Genomic DNA, 19116 nt, shown 5'->3' on the forward strand with positions numbered 1-19116 from the left:
ATCCAAAAACATTATTTTGTTTTCATGATTTGCCTTTATTACAGCTTCCATTCATTTCCGGTTGATGCAGAGATCTAGAGAGAACATTTCACACATCTCCAAATTCAGTCATAGACTTTGGCTGCACTCTCTGCTTTCTGTGATTGATTTATTGATAGTTAAACTGCTTTTTGTAGACACTCAAAATGCTTTACATTCTTAGGAAATTTAGGGAGTCACATCAACCATCGGGAGGATGTGATGGTAGGTGCGCCAGTAAGCTCACCACACATCAGCTACTAGGTAGAGTGGAGATTAGACGAAGGCTAGCAGTGACCACAGTGGCAGATTTAGCCGGACATAGTTGTAAAACACTATATATTTCTAAAAAAGAAAACATTATTCCATTATTAATGCATCGTCGTTTTTAGACGTGAAAAAATGGTTCAAAATAGTCTTAGGAATGTTCTTTAACTTAGTGCTATTCAGAGCCATTACAAAAAATATTATTTAATTTCATATACAGCCAAGCGAAGGAACATTTATCCACACAACAACATTTGTGTTTAGTTTCTGAGTGTTTGTTTTCATACGTTAGGGTTGTGTCACAAATGTAATAAATGCTGTCTACTAGTGAATGTTTTTATAAAACACCGTCTGCTGGGGTTTACATCGGACCGAGTTTTGAAGGCAGTGTAAATGTATCCTTTACTGACTTTTATTTCCCATAATCCTGTGTGTCTCTACAGTCAGCAGCACCCAGCAGAATAAAAGTTCAGAAGTATTAGCAGTGTGATGAACTCTGTACCAGTACGAGATGTGTTCTGATGTATTATTTCTGAGAATAAATAGCCAGTCTTCACAGATATTTTTGCTCCGTTCCACATCTGTATCCTGGCAACATCATGTGGTATTTCTTACTGCCTTCAAAGCATTTCTGAAACTTGATTTGGTTACATGTAACTTCATGTCAAAATGCTGCTTTTTATGGTACTGACACGAGTCAGAATGAACACAAAGGCCACAAAGATGCTAACAGGCTTCGCAACTTTTTGAACTTGCAAAATACAAGAGCACCCCCTTGTGGCACAATCCCTATATGTGTGTGAATATAGGAGAAATACATATGTGGGCGGCATGGTGGCGCAGCAGGTAGGCGCAGCTCCTAGTCATCCTCTGGGTGACTGTCTGCGAGGAGTGTGGTGTGTTCTCCCTGTGTCTGCGTGGGTTTCATCTGGGTGCTCCTGTTTCCTCCCACAGTCCAAAAACACACGTTGGTAGGTGGATTGGTGACCCAAAAGTGTTTGTGTATTGCCCCGTGAAGGACTGGCGCCCCCTCCAGGGTGTATTCCTGCCTTGCGCCCAGTGATTCTGGGTAGGCTCCGGACCCATCACAACCCGGAACTGGATAAGTGCTTACAGACAATGAATGAATATTTTGAAGTTTGTTCCAGAACTGAGCATTGAATTATTAGTTGTTTTGACTGGAATAAAAATATCAGGAAGAGTGCTTTTGACATTTGTACAGCACTCTGTCCCCGAGTCAATTTACTGACTTTACTCCACTTTGTCAGCCACTACTATGCAGTTCTTCTACTTCTTATGAAGTGCTGTACCACCTGTATGTATTATGTGTTATACTTCCAGGTTCCCAGAGGACTGTGCACTGCTGCAAAACACCACCTGAAGCTCAGGGACTGTTGGTGGCACAAAATTACACTATCAGAGGTGCCTTGTAAACTAATGCCACCTTGTGGAACACAACCCTTTTCTCATTTACAGTTCTCTGTCTACGGGAAAAATAATTGAGGGAGGAAACACAGTGACATAGACACGCTCTTATTAGGAAGTGCTGTATGGAATTATTTAAAGACTTCCTACAGGGAAATTCAGTATTGTTTACACTGTTTTTGTTTATACACTAGAAAATAGGAGTGAAATATTCAGCGCATAGCTTCAAATGGGTGGATTCATACAGCCAGGGTTTTGAAAGTGAATGACGAAGGGATAAGGGACTGAAGTGGGCACCAGTCGCATCCACTTTTGCAGTTATATTTAAACCACGTAAGGTTTCATTCTGATGTAGAAAGATAAGTATCTACTCTTCCCAGTAAACAATTAGCCGTTGATTCAACGTTGAAATAACGTAATGACTGCCGTCTAATCAACGTTCTCTTAATGTTGAAAATGAAAGTTGAAAAGACGTCCAAACACAGACATTGAAAAGACGACTATTAGACGTATTTTGAACGTCCATTGACGTTATTAATTGGTCCCGAAATAAATTACTTGTATAAAACGCGTTTTGGACGTCCACTGACGTTATCGATTGGTCACCACTTAACTAACTTATTAAGATGGATTTTGGACGTCCATTGACGTTTAAAATATGTCCTTGACGGACAGACTACTTTTAGACCTATTTTGAACGTCCAGGGACGTCTCTTGTTTACTGGGCTGGCTTCTCTAAAGTGTCCATAGGTGTGAACGTGTGAGTGAATGTGTAAAATCACCCATTGTGCTTGCTCTTCTAATATTGTTTGAAAAGCTATGCTATTCTTTAGGAGCTTAATAAGAAAATGGTCCACCAACTGGGCTGTGACCATAATGGTTTGCAGGAGGAATCCACTACAAAGTGGTCTGGACAAATACAGTGGAGCAAGGACCTTACAGCTTTACATTTCATAACCAAACCTCATAAATGTAATATAATGTAATATCACTGATGTTTTTTTTTAATCCACCTGCGTTCCTACATGCCCATGCACAACAAACTGGATATGCAGATTAATTCCTAGCTATGGTGCTCCATAAGGAGACATACACTTAAGAGAGGCATGTCAAGAACATCAGACAAAGAGCTGGACTCTTGAGATGGCCTTGATCGTGGCCGATTCCATCTCCAGGCAACAGTGTGTGCAGAGCCCAGACACACAACAGTAAACCAGCAGCATTACCTTTATTGTAGAGTGCTTCGGCAGTAGATATAAACACACACACACAAACACACACACCTTAAAGATCAGCCAGTAGCCGCCCACAAGATACTATGACAACCTTTACTATTTTATGGACACAACTTACACTAATAGTTATTGGAGAGTACAAGCTTGAAGCACACTGCAATCTTAGCCTCTCATGAAATCTTAATCCTTCCTTTTAAGGTCCCTACATAAGAACTTCATAAAACATTAATATCAGACCGGTAACTTGCTTCTAAGATGTGCATTGATATTCATTAGTCAGACCTGTGGACAGTATTATGACGCTGACAAATTATAAAGGTTTCATTTCCAGTCAAAACAAACATTTAATGTTTGGAGTTAGGATATGGGGCGGTTGGAAGAGACAAGCACAGGAGGGGGAAATACTTTTCCAGAACAGATTACAAACTAGAGAAAATGTAAATACACAAGACCTGGTAGCAAACCTAGAGTCTGCATCAGATTAACACCGCGGAGACCTTTCATCTCTGAGAAACAGGAGAAGATCTAACTCTACCATCGCTGCAGATTTGATCAAATCAACAGTTGTTTATCCATTGTTAAACGGTGAGCAGTCACCCGGAGGAAACCCACACGGACACAGGGAGAACACACCACACTCCTCACAGTCAGTCACCCGGAGGAATCCCACAGACACAGGGAGAACACACCAACTCAGCACAATGTGGCTGACAGGATACGGAAATCTGTTCGGATATTGAAAGAAGCTGCCGGCGTTCCCAGGATTGTGGACTTACTTGTATTTATTTTATTTATTAACACGGTGGAAGACCAGGATGAGGAGACTCCAGAGTCTTCTCTAGGGCCTAAACCTGCCAAATAGTGTTCCCTTAGTAAACAAGGCACAGCTGCTCCGAACTCAGTTAAACACACCTTTTACTGTAAACCAGTTGTATCAGCCTCAAGTCTGTTTATCATCCCATCCGTCTATAAAGACTATACAATACTGATTTCACTATAATGTAGCTTTAACTGTGCTTTTATCAACCGTACGTATCTGGACATGAATCCAATGGCTGACTGTACGCTTTTGATAAGTGCAGAGTACGTTAACCAAAAGAAGTGTGGCCAAAACTAAATGAAATCAATTTTAATATCTTACAATCTGTACAGCCTGGGAATATCACCTGAAACAAACTGACAAAAGACTTAAAGTATGAAAAAACTACCACTACATGTCATTATGAAAAAGAATCGTAAACAAAACTCGTTTTTTCATAGTTGCGCCGCAAATATTTTTGACAAGAAGCTGTTTAATAGAAGTATAGAACCAATTTACAGCAGTCTCCAGCTCTTGAGATGGCACAGAGTTCCAAATGCCTGTTGTTCTGTACATTCAATAGCAGTAGATGCCTCTTTATTCAGGATATAAAACAAACACAGGTCTACAAACTTCATTTGCTGAAAGTAGAGTCCAGACACAAAGAGCTCACTTATTGGTTTTGTTTTGTTTTAGAAAACAGGATCTCGCAAGTCCTTTAAAAATGTGGAGTTTTCCTGCTCCGGCGATGTCAAAGCTGTAGTCTGTGGTAACGTAGGGAAGCTCTGCTTCAACTCCATGCTGAAAGAGGAAAATAAAAAAGATACTCAATAGCAGATACCAATACAACAGACATATTCACAATATAAAATAAGCTTGCACGGGCGGCACGGTGGTGCAGCAGTTAGTGTCGCAGTTACACAGCTCCAGGTGACTGTCTGTGAGGAGAGTGGTGTGTTCTCCCTGTGTCTGCGTGGGTTTCCTCCGGGTGACTGTCTGTGAGGAGTGTGGTGTGTTCTCCCTGTGTCTGCGTGGGTTTCCTCCAGGTGACTGTCTGTGAGGAGAGTGGTGTGTTCTCCCTGTGTCTGCGTGGGTTTCCTTCAGGTGACTGTCTGTGAGGAGTGTGGTGTGTTTTCCCTGTGTCTGTGTGGGTTTCCTCCGGGTGCTCCGGTTTCCTCCCACAGTCCAAAAACCACAGGTTGGTAGGTGGACTGGCGTCTCAAAAGTGTCCGTAGGTGTGAGTGAATGTGTGTGTGTCCCTGTGAAGGACTGGCGCCCCCTCCAGGGTGTATTCCTGCTTGCGCCCAATGATTCCAGGTAAGCTCTGGACCTACCGTGACCTTGAACTGGATAAGGGTTACAGATAATGGATGGATGGAAAATAAGTTTGCCTAAAATTTAGAAACTAAGGGATACTAAGGGTATGTTCACATTTAATTCAGATTTTCAGTCCTTTATCAGTGTCCACAGGAAGCAGATGTTTGGACATTTTTGGTCGGTGGTTTATAAACTCCAGCAGCACTGCTGTGTCTGATCCACTTGTACCAACACAATATGCTGCAGCCCCATCACCACATCAAAGTCACTGCAGCACTGAGAATGATCCACCATCCAATGACACTATGCTTAATCTTCCCATTATTTTCATAAATGCCATGTGAGTTAGGAGAGACTTCCCACCTATTTTTATCTCTGTATCATCTCCCTGACCATATTAAACGGTCTTATTTAATACATCATGGTATAGTGGTATCTTCTCAGTGTACTACAGCATCCACAGACAGTAAATACATAGTAGACAGCCCTCAAATCATACATATGTTAGTTTATTTTATCCCTGAACTATCTGAATAATGTGCTTCTGTTTATTTTATTATCCTTGTTTATTGTTTGCTTTGAAATATCAATATACTTGTTATTACAAGAAAAATTGCATGGGTCCATTCCCAGTGTGAAATGATGCTAGACTTCACAATGTAGACGCTTACCTGCACAGTGAGGAGTTTTTTAGGCAGAGTGACCTCCCCAAGCAGCAGACAGTTCACCTGCCTCAAGACCGCAGGAGGGACTGGGGTAACCAGAAAATAAAGCCCTTGTGCCATGTCAATCCCTCTGAGGACACCTTTAACGAGGGGGAGGGAAAAAAATAATAATAAGTTTGTATTTCATTTGCTGTCCATTTCTCTGGTTCACCTGGAAGCACGGGATATTGCGACACAACTTTATTCATGCTGCCCAAGAGCCTTATAATCACAATCCATTTACAGGGTTTTAGGTTATTGATATAGAAGGTAATGTCTGATAATTCACCACATCTACATTGGGGTGATTGTGGCCTCCTTGACTTCCACCTAACCTACAGGTCATGCAGCTCATTCTATTATTAATTACTGTATTTTCCATTTTGGAGTTGCGAAACCGATATAAAGGGTATATAACAGCTTCTGAAAAGTTTGCTGAAATAGCAACGTTGCCTCCCCAGGCTGGGAGTTGGGGGGGGGGGGGTGGTGTTGGATTTCAGATGAAATTCCCAGTGCAAAAAACATAAACAAAGTTCATATTTCAGTTCCTATAGCAAAACATTTTAAGGCGTTAGCGTCCTCAGCGAGACGGATGGAAATAACTAGCGATGCGTCCAAATCCAGATACGAAACAGGAACTGTGATGCACTCACCAATGCCCACACACTGACAGATGGGTGTTTGGGAGAGCAGCACTGGGCCTCCTCTTCCTGACACTTTTTCTCCCAGACAGCAGAGTCCCACCAAACTGGCATTGACTGCATACAGGATGTGGTTTGGTGCCACCTCACAGTGTGTAACTCCTAATGCCACAGCTGAGTGAGGCACCTGCAGCAATGAAGAACAAACAAGGCACAGTGAGACGTGAGGAGTGAAGAGGAGGATTAGAGGGAACATGCACACAGCTGCAAAGAAAAAACAACAACAACAAAAGTGTTGAAAGCAGTAATTTGACTTTTCACCATTTTATTAGTAATGTTCAAACTAGTAGCGGGTCAAGATAGGCCTGGGGAACACTTCTGCTTTGTGTAGTCTTCTCTAAAACTGGGGAACATAGGGCAACACTATTTTAAGTAAGGGCCAGTGGTTCAAGCTTTTTTTTTTTTTATGTTTGTACATCTAATACAACGTACTGCTATAATGCAATACATAAAGCGCCAGTGAGAGCTGATAACTGAATACGCCACTAATGCCCAGCCTTGATCTCAAAATGAATGTTAAAAGTTGATAATCCCAGCTGGATTTCATGTGGTGAAGTAGCATTAAATTAATTCATAAACAAAAGATGGTGATTTTTCCATTTCATTTTCAAGCTCCACTACAGTAATAAGAGTTAAAATGAATGTGGAGAGTGTACAGCACTGATTTTGTATTTGATTTACTTCTCCTACTGTGCTTTACAGGCTTCAAATGAACCCATCTTCTGGAACCTGTCCAACAACTCAGGGTAGGACATCAGCCAAAATACAGGGGTTGGACAATGAAACTGAAACACCTGTCATTGTAGTGTGGGAGGTTTCATGGCTAAATTGGAGCAGCCTGGTGGCCAGTCTTCATTAACTGCACATTGCACCAGTAAGACCATGTGCATCCAATGGTTCAAACACTGTGTCCTGAAGGCGGTGCCGTGTATCAGGACGACAATGCACCAATACACACAGCAAGAACATGATAGTGAAGTTGAACATCTCCCATGGCCTGCACAGTCACCAGATTTAAATATTATTGAGCCTCTTTGGGGTGTTTTGGAGGAGCGAGTCAGGAAACGTTTTCCTCCACCAGCATCACTTAGTGACCTGGCCACTATCCTGCAAGAAGAGTGGCTTCAAATCCCTCTGACCACTGTGCATAACTTGAATATGTCATTCCCAAGACGAACTGACGCTGTATTGGCCGCAAAAGGAGGCCCTACACCATACTAATAAAATATTGTGGTCTAAAACCAGGTGTTTCAGTTTCATTGTCCAACCCCTGTAGATCTGGAACATCGTGCTGAACGAGACAGCATTGTATTCACTTGTGAAACACTGTTTATTTATTCAAAAGGAAAATGTAATAATGACCCTTGGAGACTGTATAAGACTGGGTGTCAATGACGTAGTTGGGAGGAGAGATAGCAAATTCCATTCGTTTTACTCAGTAACTTCTTCCAAACTGTTTGTTTTGATGAGTCAAATCTCTGATTCAACAAATTCGTTTTCCTCTGGACACAACAGCAGTCGACTCATTTGATTCTCAAATAAGATTCAGATGGTTTATGTTGAAATATATGAAGGAAATGACAGGAATCATGCGCTTTACTTCATGAGCACTTCGGCCTGGCTGCTTCTGACATTACAAAGCTGAAATAATCAGTTGAACATCCTTCTAGCGCTACACAAAAATCACTTTATGATGCCAGGAATAATGCAGTGCTGAGTAAATAAAAACCGCGTGAGATTACGGCAAGAACATCGACGGGTCAAGTCAGTTCAGGCAAGCATTTACTTTAAAAATGTAAATTTAATGCAAATAACGTAAAAGTAAATAACTGCTGATCATCAGAAAGCATTTGAATCTCACTGTTAAAAAAATAAACACTAGATCCCCAGAGATTTTTGTAAAAACAACATACGACAAATATCACATTACACTGCCATTTTGTGTATTATATTCCCGTTTTTAATTTGATGTGTCCATATTTACTGTGTATTAATTCTCTGCCCTAAACAACCTTTGCCTTATGAAAAGCAGCAATGTTTAAGCCTACATACTGTAAGCACACTTTACCTGGTAGGGAGTGAAGCAATGAAGGGGGCGGATGGGGCCCGGTTCTGCAGACTGCATCTGGCTGAAATACCCCAGCAGTGCCAGGTCCCGGAGCTCATTACTACGCTGGTAACGCCTGCAGGAAACATGTGCGAGCATTAATCTGCGCCTACAGACAAAGAATCCTTATACACAGACAATCTCTACTTTCTGAAATCTTCAGGGTTTTGCTTTTTACAAGAAGGGTCCGGTGGGGGGACCCTACAGCTACATATTTGTGCGTAGTGTCATTAAGCACACAAGTTTTAACTTATTTACTAATCAACAGGGCTCCCATGGGCCAGGTCAAGTGTGCGGATATAAAATAATGTGCAAAGGAGTTTAACGGGGGTCACAGCTTACATTTCACCAGAGACACCAGCCCCTTCAAATTCTGAGTGGATGCTGAGAAGCACATGACTCCTTGCAGTGAGGTGATTAGCTGCCTCCTCTGCGAGGGAAGGCTGGGACGGTGGGTGAGTCTGCCAGCCCTGGGCTGATCGGAGAAACTCTGGGGTGAGAGCCTGGCACTGGGGCGTGTCCCCATAGCTCAGCTGCACGATGTGAGTGACGGAGAAGAAGCGGATGAGGTCCACCAGCACCTGGAAGCCGTGGCCTTTGACCCATCCCATGGTGTTGATGATGATTGGGTTTTCTCCACTGTAGTGCCTCCACAAGGTTTTGAGGGAGTCCAGGTACTGGTCCAGGTCGGCCTGGCAGTCCGTCCGTCCATAGAACACCATGTGGTCTGGGTCCCGCTGGTGTGTAAAAGGAGGGCCTGCAGGAAAACAAACACAGTGTCACGCTTTCACTGGCTTCTTCAGTGAAATGGGGCAGTTTGAGTGCAACACATAGTCGTCTTTTTACAAAACCATGTTTAAGCCATGATTTTTTTTTAAATGAACAAACCCCTAATTAATTGGCCCCAATACTGACAGCAACAGGTATTAATCATGCTGTACCACTTTGGCTATCTTGCATGAGCTACATACCCAGCAGTGGCTCTGTTACTGTGCTTAAAGAGAGACATCCTGGGGGAGTGAATTCAGTCTGGCCAAGGTCACACTCCAGATACTCCACGCTTGCAGTGCTGTGCATACACAAAGACACACATTACATTACCAAAGAAACATCATGCGCATCCACATACACCGCTTTATCCTCCTCGATAATACCGAGTTGTACGTAATGTACAACTAATCCTTAAAGGCTAAGCACCAGCGATATGAAAGTGTCAAACAAATAAATACAGTGGAATTTGAGTTCCTAACTTGTGTTTATTGATAGTCAGAAAACATGTTATTTCTTACTAATTGAAGGAATAAGGTTTAAAAGACCGTTGTCCCCCCCCCAGGGGTGTTGGGAAACTCTAATAGGCGTCTTGCCTGTGACGTAGATGGTGGACAACAACTCTAGAAGTTGCACTTAATTTAATGCAAAATGACGAAAAGGTGTGTTGTTTTTGGCTGCAATCATTCAATGTACAGTGGGACATCTGAGCACAAATGGCCCAAAGATCCCAAAATATCCAGAAAATTGACTAAATTTGTCAACTTTAAACAGGCACTTTGGAAAGGACCATCCACTCACTCCGTTATCTGTAGCTCATTTCACTGGCGCTTTTCCAACAATATGGGCATGTAAGGACACCCACGAAAGGTGTTCAAGAGCCTCTGTAACATGGAGGTAAACAGGGTAAGGACACTCACTTCGCCTGTTTTAGTTGGTGTTAGTTAACGTTAGCTTGACTTGCTAAACTCGGTGGCTCAGATTATACTCGGCTACGTAGCTGCATTACGGAGGTTTATAGTGTCGGATGAATTCGAGTTCGACTTCGATCACATTTACAAGAATAACGGTACCTCTAAATTTGAGTTTAGCTTATTGCTAGGCTATTGTCATGAATAATGTTGGTTATTTAGCTAGCTAGATACTGTCATAACAGTCAGTCATAACAGTGTTTTACCGCGGCGTTGTTCAGCTGTTGTCCACCAGTGACGTCACGGTCGCGTTCGAGAATTTCCGTAGCGAGCTCGGGTTTTTCCGACAATTTAATAAAATTGTCCGTTTTAAAGCAAATTAAGCAGCTATTTTCATTTTAATTCATACTTATATATGTCAGTAACTAAAATAATGTGAATTATTCATGGAGGTCCATAAGTGGTACTTAGACTTTAACTGGTGCTGCGTCATTTATTACAACAAAACATTTTGGCCTCCATTTGGTTCAAAGCAGCTCAACAGTGTATTTTACAAATTGAACACATCAATGCTAACTCACTGGTTGAGCAGGCTGTTAATGAGATGTCGGTTGAAGGTTGACTTGCCAGAGTTTTTGCCCCCGCACACAAGAATAATGGGACAGCAGTCAAAGTCACCTGGGGACAAACAACACCACAGATACAGAGCTATTAATGTAACAGCCCTAAAGTAATCCTCAAAGCAGAAAGGCCGTTAACACTGCTGGTGGTATTGTCGTTCAATAAGAGGGGAAAGCACCACTCAGGGTTTTAAGACTTTAAATGTTATACAACAATTATGTTTGTACCTTCCCAGGCACTGAGTAGGCTACTGAGAGCCTCTTGGTAGCTGCGAGACATGAACAGGCCTTGGGCACAAGGCCCTCGTAGGGCAGTCACACCAATGGCCGAGAGAGCAGGGTCAAATATAGCAGCCTGAGAGCGCAACTCTTTCTGCAAAACACACACAAACACATACAATTTCTACTTGCAAGGGGCTATGACATGAGCATACGCAATTTCCTGTGCAGTTGCGTTATCACAAACTGTATGTCTGCAGGAGGGTTCGTTATGGTCAAAGCCATATGTACCCAAACACATCTGTATCTCAGCCAGGTACATCAATGACACCACCATCTTGGAAAGGCCCATACCACTCTGTCAGACACGTCATCGACATTAGACTCTTAGATCCAAACTCTAGGCACTAAGCATAAATCCAATCTTCAACTACATTTTGGGAAAATACTGTATTGTACATATTTGGCCAAACTACTGCTTTAATAGTTAGAATATATTTATTTTAAAGTAACAGATGAAAAGAGTTCTCACAGCGTTAAGGTCGAAGAGCTGACTGAGATCGCTGAAGCTATGAAGGAAGCGTGTGAGTGGAGTGTCCAAAGGCTGAAGCAACATCACACACGAGTCAGAGTCCACTTCGCTTAGCAGCAACTTCCGAGGTTCTGTAAAAACACAAGAGGATCATCCATAAATCCGCCTGATCCTTTAGAAAGACCCAAGGGCGCTGACGACATTAATTATGAAAAATAAAGACAACGTCACTGTCATTTTATACCGGTTTCACTTTAACACTCATTCTCCTTAATGAGATCCTACTTAGTGATGCTTACTTACAGCAGCAATAGCTTGTTTTAATTCAAAATAAATATGGCAACAAGCTCATGCAGATTAATATTTGGCGATTAGCCAACATCTGTTAATATTCTGTAGCAGGTTCCTCCTGTTCAGGGTCATGGTGGTTGCGGAGTTTACCCAGAGTCATTCGGCTCATAGCTGAAACACTTAGCTGACCCTTAACCCAAGCTAGGGCTTAATAATGATAATATGATAATAGAGATATTCCGACTTGTTTAGGTAATGACACTGCGCAGTTACACGTAATGTGGCGTATATTCGTCAGTCAGACATTCGGGTGCCGCAGCAGTGCGGTGCAGCTTCAGTTGTGTGGAGCTGGTTTGGTTATAAAATGTTTGATGTACTACACAAAGAAAAACCCATGGTACTATGTAAGATAAGCATGACGCATGTAACAACAAAAAGGGGAAACAACTAATGTTTTCCCAGCTCGAGCAAACGCACCAAGTTGAGCATGAAGAAAGTCAAAAACGCCACAGGAACTGAGTGGTCAGTGTAAGCTCTAACCACATCAAACAAATGACTGACTCTATATTATTTTAGAGTCATATCGCCGGACATAACCTGCGCACACTTTCCTTTTCAAACCATTTACGGTGAACTATGAAGGTCACTGTGTTGTTGATATCTGCCTGCAGAAGGTGATCTATAAATCTAGGCTGACAAGCTTATAAATGGTGCTGAACCCATGGCAAAAATTGAGGAACGAAAAAGGTTTAAAGATAAATTACAGCCTTGCCATCTCCGTGGAGACAAAATGCAGCTTTCAGTAAGCTCTCACCTGAGGAAAGGTACTTGCGGATGATGGCTTTGGCCTCAAAACGGCCTTCTTTCTTGTTCTTGGTGGACGGTGAGCAGTCCCCTAAGGCAGTGATGGTGAGGGGGCAGTGGGATGAAGGCGAGAAGAGTGGATAAGGCTGTTGTCCCTGTTCTATAGTGAAACCCATCACTTCCACACGACCGCTGAGGCATGTGAGCAAGCACCTTCCTCGAAAACATAGGGACTGTAAACGATAAATCATAAAGGTGGTAAACTGAGGTGACTGAAAGCAGTGCCACTGACTCTTCTGATAAAGTACAGAAAGTGTGGTAAGGAGCTTAACCCTTTTGAATATTTAGAGCTAAATTTAATTTTTTTACCTGGCTTTGTTTCAAGACCAACACTGTGTGCTTCTGGACACGGTCATGCTGGGCAACATAGTCAGGCAGCTCTTCACCCTCCAGCGTTTCTGGACATGCTGAATTCTCTTGGCTTCCTCCTCCTCTTTCCATACCATTCTGAAGAACACTCTTGGCATAAGAGGTCCACTCCTGAGAGTCTTCTGAATCACTGACAGCCGCCACCTCCGTCCCTCCATTAGTGTGGACATGGGGGAAGGTGACGGAATTGGCCGCCTTGCCTTTAGCCCGAATAGCATGACTGTCCTCGGGTGTAAAACTCACGGGCTTGGCATAAACTTTCTGCAATCGTTTCAGCTTGAGCTTCTGTCTGTTTGCTAGCTGATTTTCAAGCTTTGCCGTGGCCGGGTTTGACGTGACACATGGCAGGTCTGAAGTGTGGCTTTTTTTGTTGTGAATGTGCCACTTGTTCCTTGAATGGCGTTTGGCGTTACGCTGCTCATTTTTGGGACGAGAAGAAACTTTATGCACTTTCATTGTTGCTGCTTCTGTACTTTCATTGGCACTTGTTCACCTGTAGAAAAAAGACATAACACCTTTTAACACAAACGGAAATTCTGCTTTCAATTTTCATCTTTTTTTTTTAATCAGTCAGTGGATTGGAGTTTTTAAAAAAATAACTATACAATGCAAATATACAACAATATTTATTTTCTCTAGCAAACACCGTGTAATAACCATTGCTGCTGAAACTTAACAGACTGTTTTGTTTGGATACCTTTTTGATAGCAATGTCCAGAGCCTACCTGGAATCACTGGGCGCAAGGCGGGAATACACCCTGGACGGAGCGCCAGTCCTTCACAGGGCAACACACACACACACGTTCACACCTACGGACACTTTTGAATCGCCAATCCACCTACCAACGTGTTTTTTTGGTTGTGGGAGGCAACCCACGCAGACACAAGGAGAACACACCACACTCCTCACAGACAGTCACCCAGAGGAAACCCACACAGACACAGGGACAACACACCACACTCCTCACAGACAGTCACCCGGAGGAAACCAACGCAGACACAAGGAGCACACACCACACTCCTCACACACAGTCACCCGGAGGAAACCCACACAGACACAGGGAGAACACACCACATTCCTCACAGACAGTCACCTGGAGCGGGAATCGAACCCACAACCTCCAGGCCCCTGCTGCACCACCGTGCCGCCCTTCGGAAGTCATTTTAACACTCAATAAGGCACCTTTCTACAGATAATGTCCCACCCTTCAACAATACAGCTAATCAGCTTGCTAATACTCCATGTGAAAGGAAGGTCAAATAATTTGTGGCACTAGTGAGGAAGGGAGGGGGGAAATCACCCTCAATGAGATTGATGCAAGTGAAGTAAAATACAAAAAACTGGAAAAAATTAAATAAATAAATAAAAATCACGTTTTCAAGCATTTTGTATGCAAAGATGTAACCACCAAGTTTGGTATGATTTGAAATAACTGCCCACTGCTGGTGTCAAAATGACCCCTGAGCAGACAAACTTGGCTTTAAAGACATTGGCTTGGTTCTAAATGGGGGCACTATACTGCACCGCATTCAAAAAGCACTCCACGCTCAAAAACTCCATGTCATGTTAGTTTCCACAAGATACTTGCTTGTTTCCCTGCCTGGTTGCCCTCAGTCACACATCCCAAATCCTGACCCATGCCCTACTGCATTAGTCAAGACGCCCCTCAGCGGCCAAACAGGAGAAACACAACCACCAAGTCAGCCCCTCCGTCCCAAACACAGTTTTTTATTTTTTTAAACGGGTACTCTTGGCTACAGAACGCACCAGTGCTGTTGCCATTGCTGACAATAATATGCAGTCATGTTCTTCATATTTAACAGCATATTTATATCTAACACTGGTTAGAAAATGAAATCAAATCGCCCAGCTGCATTATTTCCTTCACTGTACGTTCTGTTGGACTACAGTGAGAGAATGGTACAAAGATCCGGTCCAAACTGACCGTTAACTTTTAAGGTTTCCGGTTAAAAGCTGTTTACACAGCTTTAAGTGCAGAAGGTGCCCTAGTTACTCAGAGAGGAATTGTGCGCGCTAAAGCGATTTCAACGACGAAAGGAGTTCAGAGGAAATGTTTAAAGAGTTATGTGAGCTCATGTTAGCTCGGACTGACCCAGGAAAGTTGGTGAAAAGCCCTGTGTTCGGGGGCTCAAACTGGCATCTTTTTCAATTGTCCGTTCCACCTTAAATCCTGCATCTGCATGGACGTCAGAGTGCAATTGCTCCACCATTTTAAGGTGGAACGGAAGATTATCGTTATATGCTCACCTTTGTACGAAAAGCCACCACCTTAGTTTTGAAGAGGACATTCAAGAAGGAGAACCGACGGACAATAACATTTAATATGAGCTGATTCTAAGCAGGAGAGAGAGCTGCTAAACAGCGGGATTCACTCCATGTGAAGAGCATAGACTCGAGGACTCGGTTAACAACAGTGTGCCTTATAACAATACCTTGCTTAACCGTTCTTAACGGACTAAAATATACATAGCTGTTTAACTACCCCTACTGTTACCAGCAACAGGGCGCCTTAAAATAATCACGAAAATACTGTGAGGAAAAACAAACCGTTATAACAATGCCACTATCTCCTCGCTAACGCTAGCGATATCCGACTCGAGAAGGAATCACGTTCTCGAATCGATTCTTCTAACCAACCGATTCAGAAATCAAATTCATTCGAATGTATTGTGGTAATCGCAGGTGATCTTTTTTGAGTAACATGTCAACGACGAATTACGTACTGGGATGTGCTGAGTACAGTCAAAATCCTTATAAAGTAATTAATACCGTCTCTTTTATCAGGGTTTATCAATTTAGCCAGATAGTAGGAGTTAATCATTTTTCAATCCCATTCCTAAGAATGATTTATCTGACTAAACTGAAAACCCCTGTTTTGTGGAATACCCAAAGTCCTTGCGTGGTTGTTACCATTATATAATAAGATTTAGGTAGATTTTCTCACATTTAACATGATTAAATATGGCCAATAATTTATTTTTGAGTGATATTTTTAGTAAAAATTCTATGTAAGAAAATATAATACAGACATTTATAATAAAGTGACTTATTTTTATGTGACTTTGTGATGTATGTACTATTCTCGTGTTATTTATTGTTCACTTATATTGTGAAATGCACATGTCTTTTCTCTGCAGATCTTTTCGAAGAAATAAAAAGTTAAGTGAACTCGTTGAACCGGATGCTCGGTTCTTTGAAATGATCCACTCGTTGGAATAGGTTCGTCCGGAGTGAAACATTGACAGAGGCGTGTTTAACACTGTGGTGGACAACCAAAGCATTTAGATCCGTTTACTAAATTTGAATAAAAATATATAAACACTCGGATACTAATATCCCCCCAGAGTGCATTTGGTGTTTGAAGCTTGGTTAGTAACTTATAAATAGCTCAAATAAATCATGCGTACTTTTATCTTTTTACGTTTACAATATGAAACCGCAGGGTGAGCTTCGCTTGGCCAACCGTCTGTAGTCTTTACAACACGAAGACGCGTCATTTCCTGTTTCTTTTCAACATGGCCTCCTGTTGTTTAGACGAATAAAGTATTTAAAGACGAGAATGTGATATTTATTTGACAAATTTTGATTTTAATTATATATTTTACTTTGATGTATTAAATTAAAGCGAAAGGAAATGTCGAGGCGGAATAAAAGGTGAGTTATTCATTGCTGGATTTATCGGAGTGTAACGTTAGGGAGCGTCACAAAAATACAGAAACTGTTTTCAGCGTCGAGACGGTGTCTGAGTGAATCGAACATTCACTGTATTCAAGAATAGTCCTCAAGCTGTTAGATAAAAAAGGTGTATATGAATATACATGTATTACTATTTTGTATTAAATGTGAACTTGCTCTAGGCCCAACAATCAGGCGAATAGAATCATTTTTTAAAACAAATTATATCACAAGGAACTTTCATTAGTTATTTAATGACATTTAATAAGATTTCGTATGAAGTTTGGCATCATTCTAACTTTAGATGTGCAAAGTAGGTTATAACGACCTAAATATGCATACATTTAAATATGCATTGTTTTAAACACACACACACACACACACAATATAAAAATGATTAATTAATGATTTACCTAGAATCTTTGTGTAAAATGCAAGAACACACTGGACAAGTCACCAGTCCACCACAGAGCATTACACACACACTCTTTTGGATTTTTTGACACCGTCCTGTCAGAACCTTCTGGTTTGGAAGGACTATGTTGAATTCTTGAATGCAGGTTTTCTGGAAGCTGAGATGTTTGCTTCTGAATACAGAGAACAGTTGATTTTGGGAAAAATGGTTTTCAAAATGGGTTCCAGAACTGTATTACTCAATAAGGGATAAAGGCAAATTATGTCGTTAAAACAGAGGAAATTCTCATTGCAGATGCAGTTTATCAAAGAATACGGAAATCACTGATAGATCCAAAAGTGTCGTTTCAGCTCATAAATTGTCTTGACCTAGGTTTTGGCGTTGAATGCAGATCTGAACCTTTCTTTGTTGTGTTTTGTGTCTGTCTGCAGTGTTTTCTTGCTGCTCCCTTGACTTGCCTCCCACCAATTTAAATGGAGTTAACAGCTAAATGTAGTGCCCATGCTCAGTGGGTGCTGTCCCAACTCAACCAACAGAGGGATGATCGCAAGTACTGCGATGTCATTCTCAGCACTCAGAGCGGTCGGTTTTTCATGGCCCACCGCAATGTCCTTGCCTGCTTCAGCCAAATGTTCCAAGTCCCTGTTTCAACCAACCCCCCATGCATGGAGGTCAGCCTTCCTCAAGAGTGCACGGACGACGGCATTGAGCTGCTGTTAAGTTTCTTCTACACTGGTGAACTGCAGCTGAACAGTGATAATGAGGCAAAGGTTCGAGGTGCAGCCAATGGACTTTCGGTCCCTGATTCACTTATTCCAAGCCTGGGTTTGCCAGTTATTAATGCCTGTGAAAGTTTCAACCATCCTGGTGTAGTTGAAACAAAGCCTCCTTTGACCTCACTGGATGTTGATACCAAACCTAATCTCACTGCCAAAGAGCAACCAAAATCTCGAACGAGGGTGAAAAACAAGGCTGAAACCCCAGGAAGAGCAGTCACGGAAATTACAGAACATGATGAACCCCCCAGGGCCGTTTCGACCACGACTACTCGATCTGGGAGGAGAGTGAGAGGCCCGAGTAGACTGGTTGGAGAAAGCTCGGTTACTGTGGTTCAAAAATTGAGTGTGCCAGAGAGAAGAGCAGCAGAACTTCAGGACAAGCCTGAGGTAATCGTTGTTACCAAAGAAGATCAAGCGAGTACTCAAGTCCCAAGTGAGGCTGAGGTAATGAACCCATGCACCAAGGTACTAACTAAAGATCGGTTAATCACCGTTCTTGAGTTGCTGGTTGAATTATTAAATGGCATAAAATATGGAAGCAGACACTAATACTGTTTGAACACTTATTGTTTCAGTTGGGTCAGCTTGACAATTTTTACTGACATGTCGTTATTCTTCTTCTGATGTTGCACTAGTACCATTTTAAAAAAGACATCTTTATCTTTATCTGAAACATGTGCCTGACTTTAACCTTCCAGGTTAGATGGAGAGCTAGATGAAGGGTGGAAATGGCAATCGTTAAATTACTAATGAGCTTAACCAGTCAAGCTGTATCTCTGTAAAAACATTAATTGTTCAAGGCCGCAGTGGGTCCGGAGCCTACCCGGAATCATTGGGCGCAAAGTATGAATAAACCCTGAAGGGGGCACCAGTCCTTCACAGGGCGACACACACTCACACATTCACTGACACTCACACCTACGGACACTTTTGAGTCACCAATCCACCTACCAACGTGTGTTTTTGGACTGTGGGAGGAAACTGGAGCACCCGGAGGAAACCCACGCAGACACAGGGAGAACACACCACACTCCTCACAGACAGTCACACGGAGGAAACCCACGCAGACACAGGGAGT

General features: G+C 42.2%; 2 protein-coding genes across 3 annotated transcripts in view; one reads left to right on the top strand and one right to left on the bottom strand.

The window, feature by feature from the left end:
- Positions 1 to 4059: 4059 nt before the first annotated feature.
- Positions 4060 to 15808, bottom strand: nol9 (nucleolar protein 9). Of its 2 annotated transcripts, none has more exons than XM_066670049.1 (12): positions 15717 to 15766; positions 13088 to 13640; positions 12729 to 12951; positions 11624 to 11754; positions 11101 to 11245; positions 10834 to 10930; positions 9545 to 9642; positions 8916 to 9330; positions 8535 to 8649; positions 6419 to 6593; positions 5733 to 5866; positions 4060 to 4545 (listed from the first exon to the last, which is right to left on the bottom strand). In XM_066670049.1, exons 2-12 carry the CDS (start codon positions 13601 to 13603, stop codon positions 4414 to 4416), a joined length of 2181 nt encoding a protein of 726 aa, XP_066526146.1. In that variant the 5' UTR covers positions 13604 to 13640; positions 15717 to 15766; the 3' UTR covers positions 4060 to 4413. The 2 variants fall into 2 exon arrangements, with proteins under 2 accessions (XP_066526146.1, XP_066526144.1); XM_066670047.1 differs by having other exon boundaries at positions 4061 to 4545; positions 15417 to 15808.
- An 885-nt stretch (positions 15809 to 16693) lies between these two features.
- Positions 16694 to 19116, top strand: part of zbtb48 (zinc finger and BTB domain containing 48) — an 11130-nt gene continuing 8707 nt past the window's right edge. Inside the window, exons 1-2 of the mRNA XM_066670096.1 lie at positions 16694 to 16823; positions 17691 to 18482. Of these exons, the coding sequence (XP_066526193.1) occupies positions 17733 to 18482 (750 nt within the window). The 5' untranslated portion in view covers positions 16694 to 16823; positions 17691 to 17732. The remainder of the gene's footprint in view (positions 16824 to 17690; positions 18483 to 19116) is intronic.

The sequence above is a fragment of the Hoplias malabaricus genome, chromosome 5, assembly GCF_029633855.1.
Source record: "Hoplias malabaricus isolate fHopMal1 chromosome 5, fHopMal1.hap1, whole genome shotgun sequence".
In the NCBI taxonomy this organism is placed as follows: domain Eukaryota; kingdom Metazoa; phylum Chordata; class Actinopteri; order Characiformes; family Erythrinidae; genus Hoplias; species Hoplias malabaricus.

Coding starts and splice junctions, on each gene's coding strand:
- nol9 (XM_066670049.1), bottom strand. CDS start 13,603: ATGAAAGTGCATAAAGTTTCTTCTCGTCCCAAAAATGAGCAGCGTAAC. Junction 9,643..10,833: donor ATTAACAGCCTGCTCAACCA/GTGAGTTAGCAT, acceptor GTGTATGCACAG/CACTGCAAGCGTGGAGTATC. Junction 4,546..5,732: donor AAAAACTCCTCACTGTGCAG/GTAAGCGTCTAC, acceptor TTCCTCTTTCAG/CATGGAGTTGAAGCAGAGCT.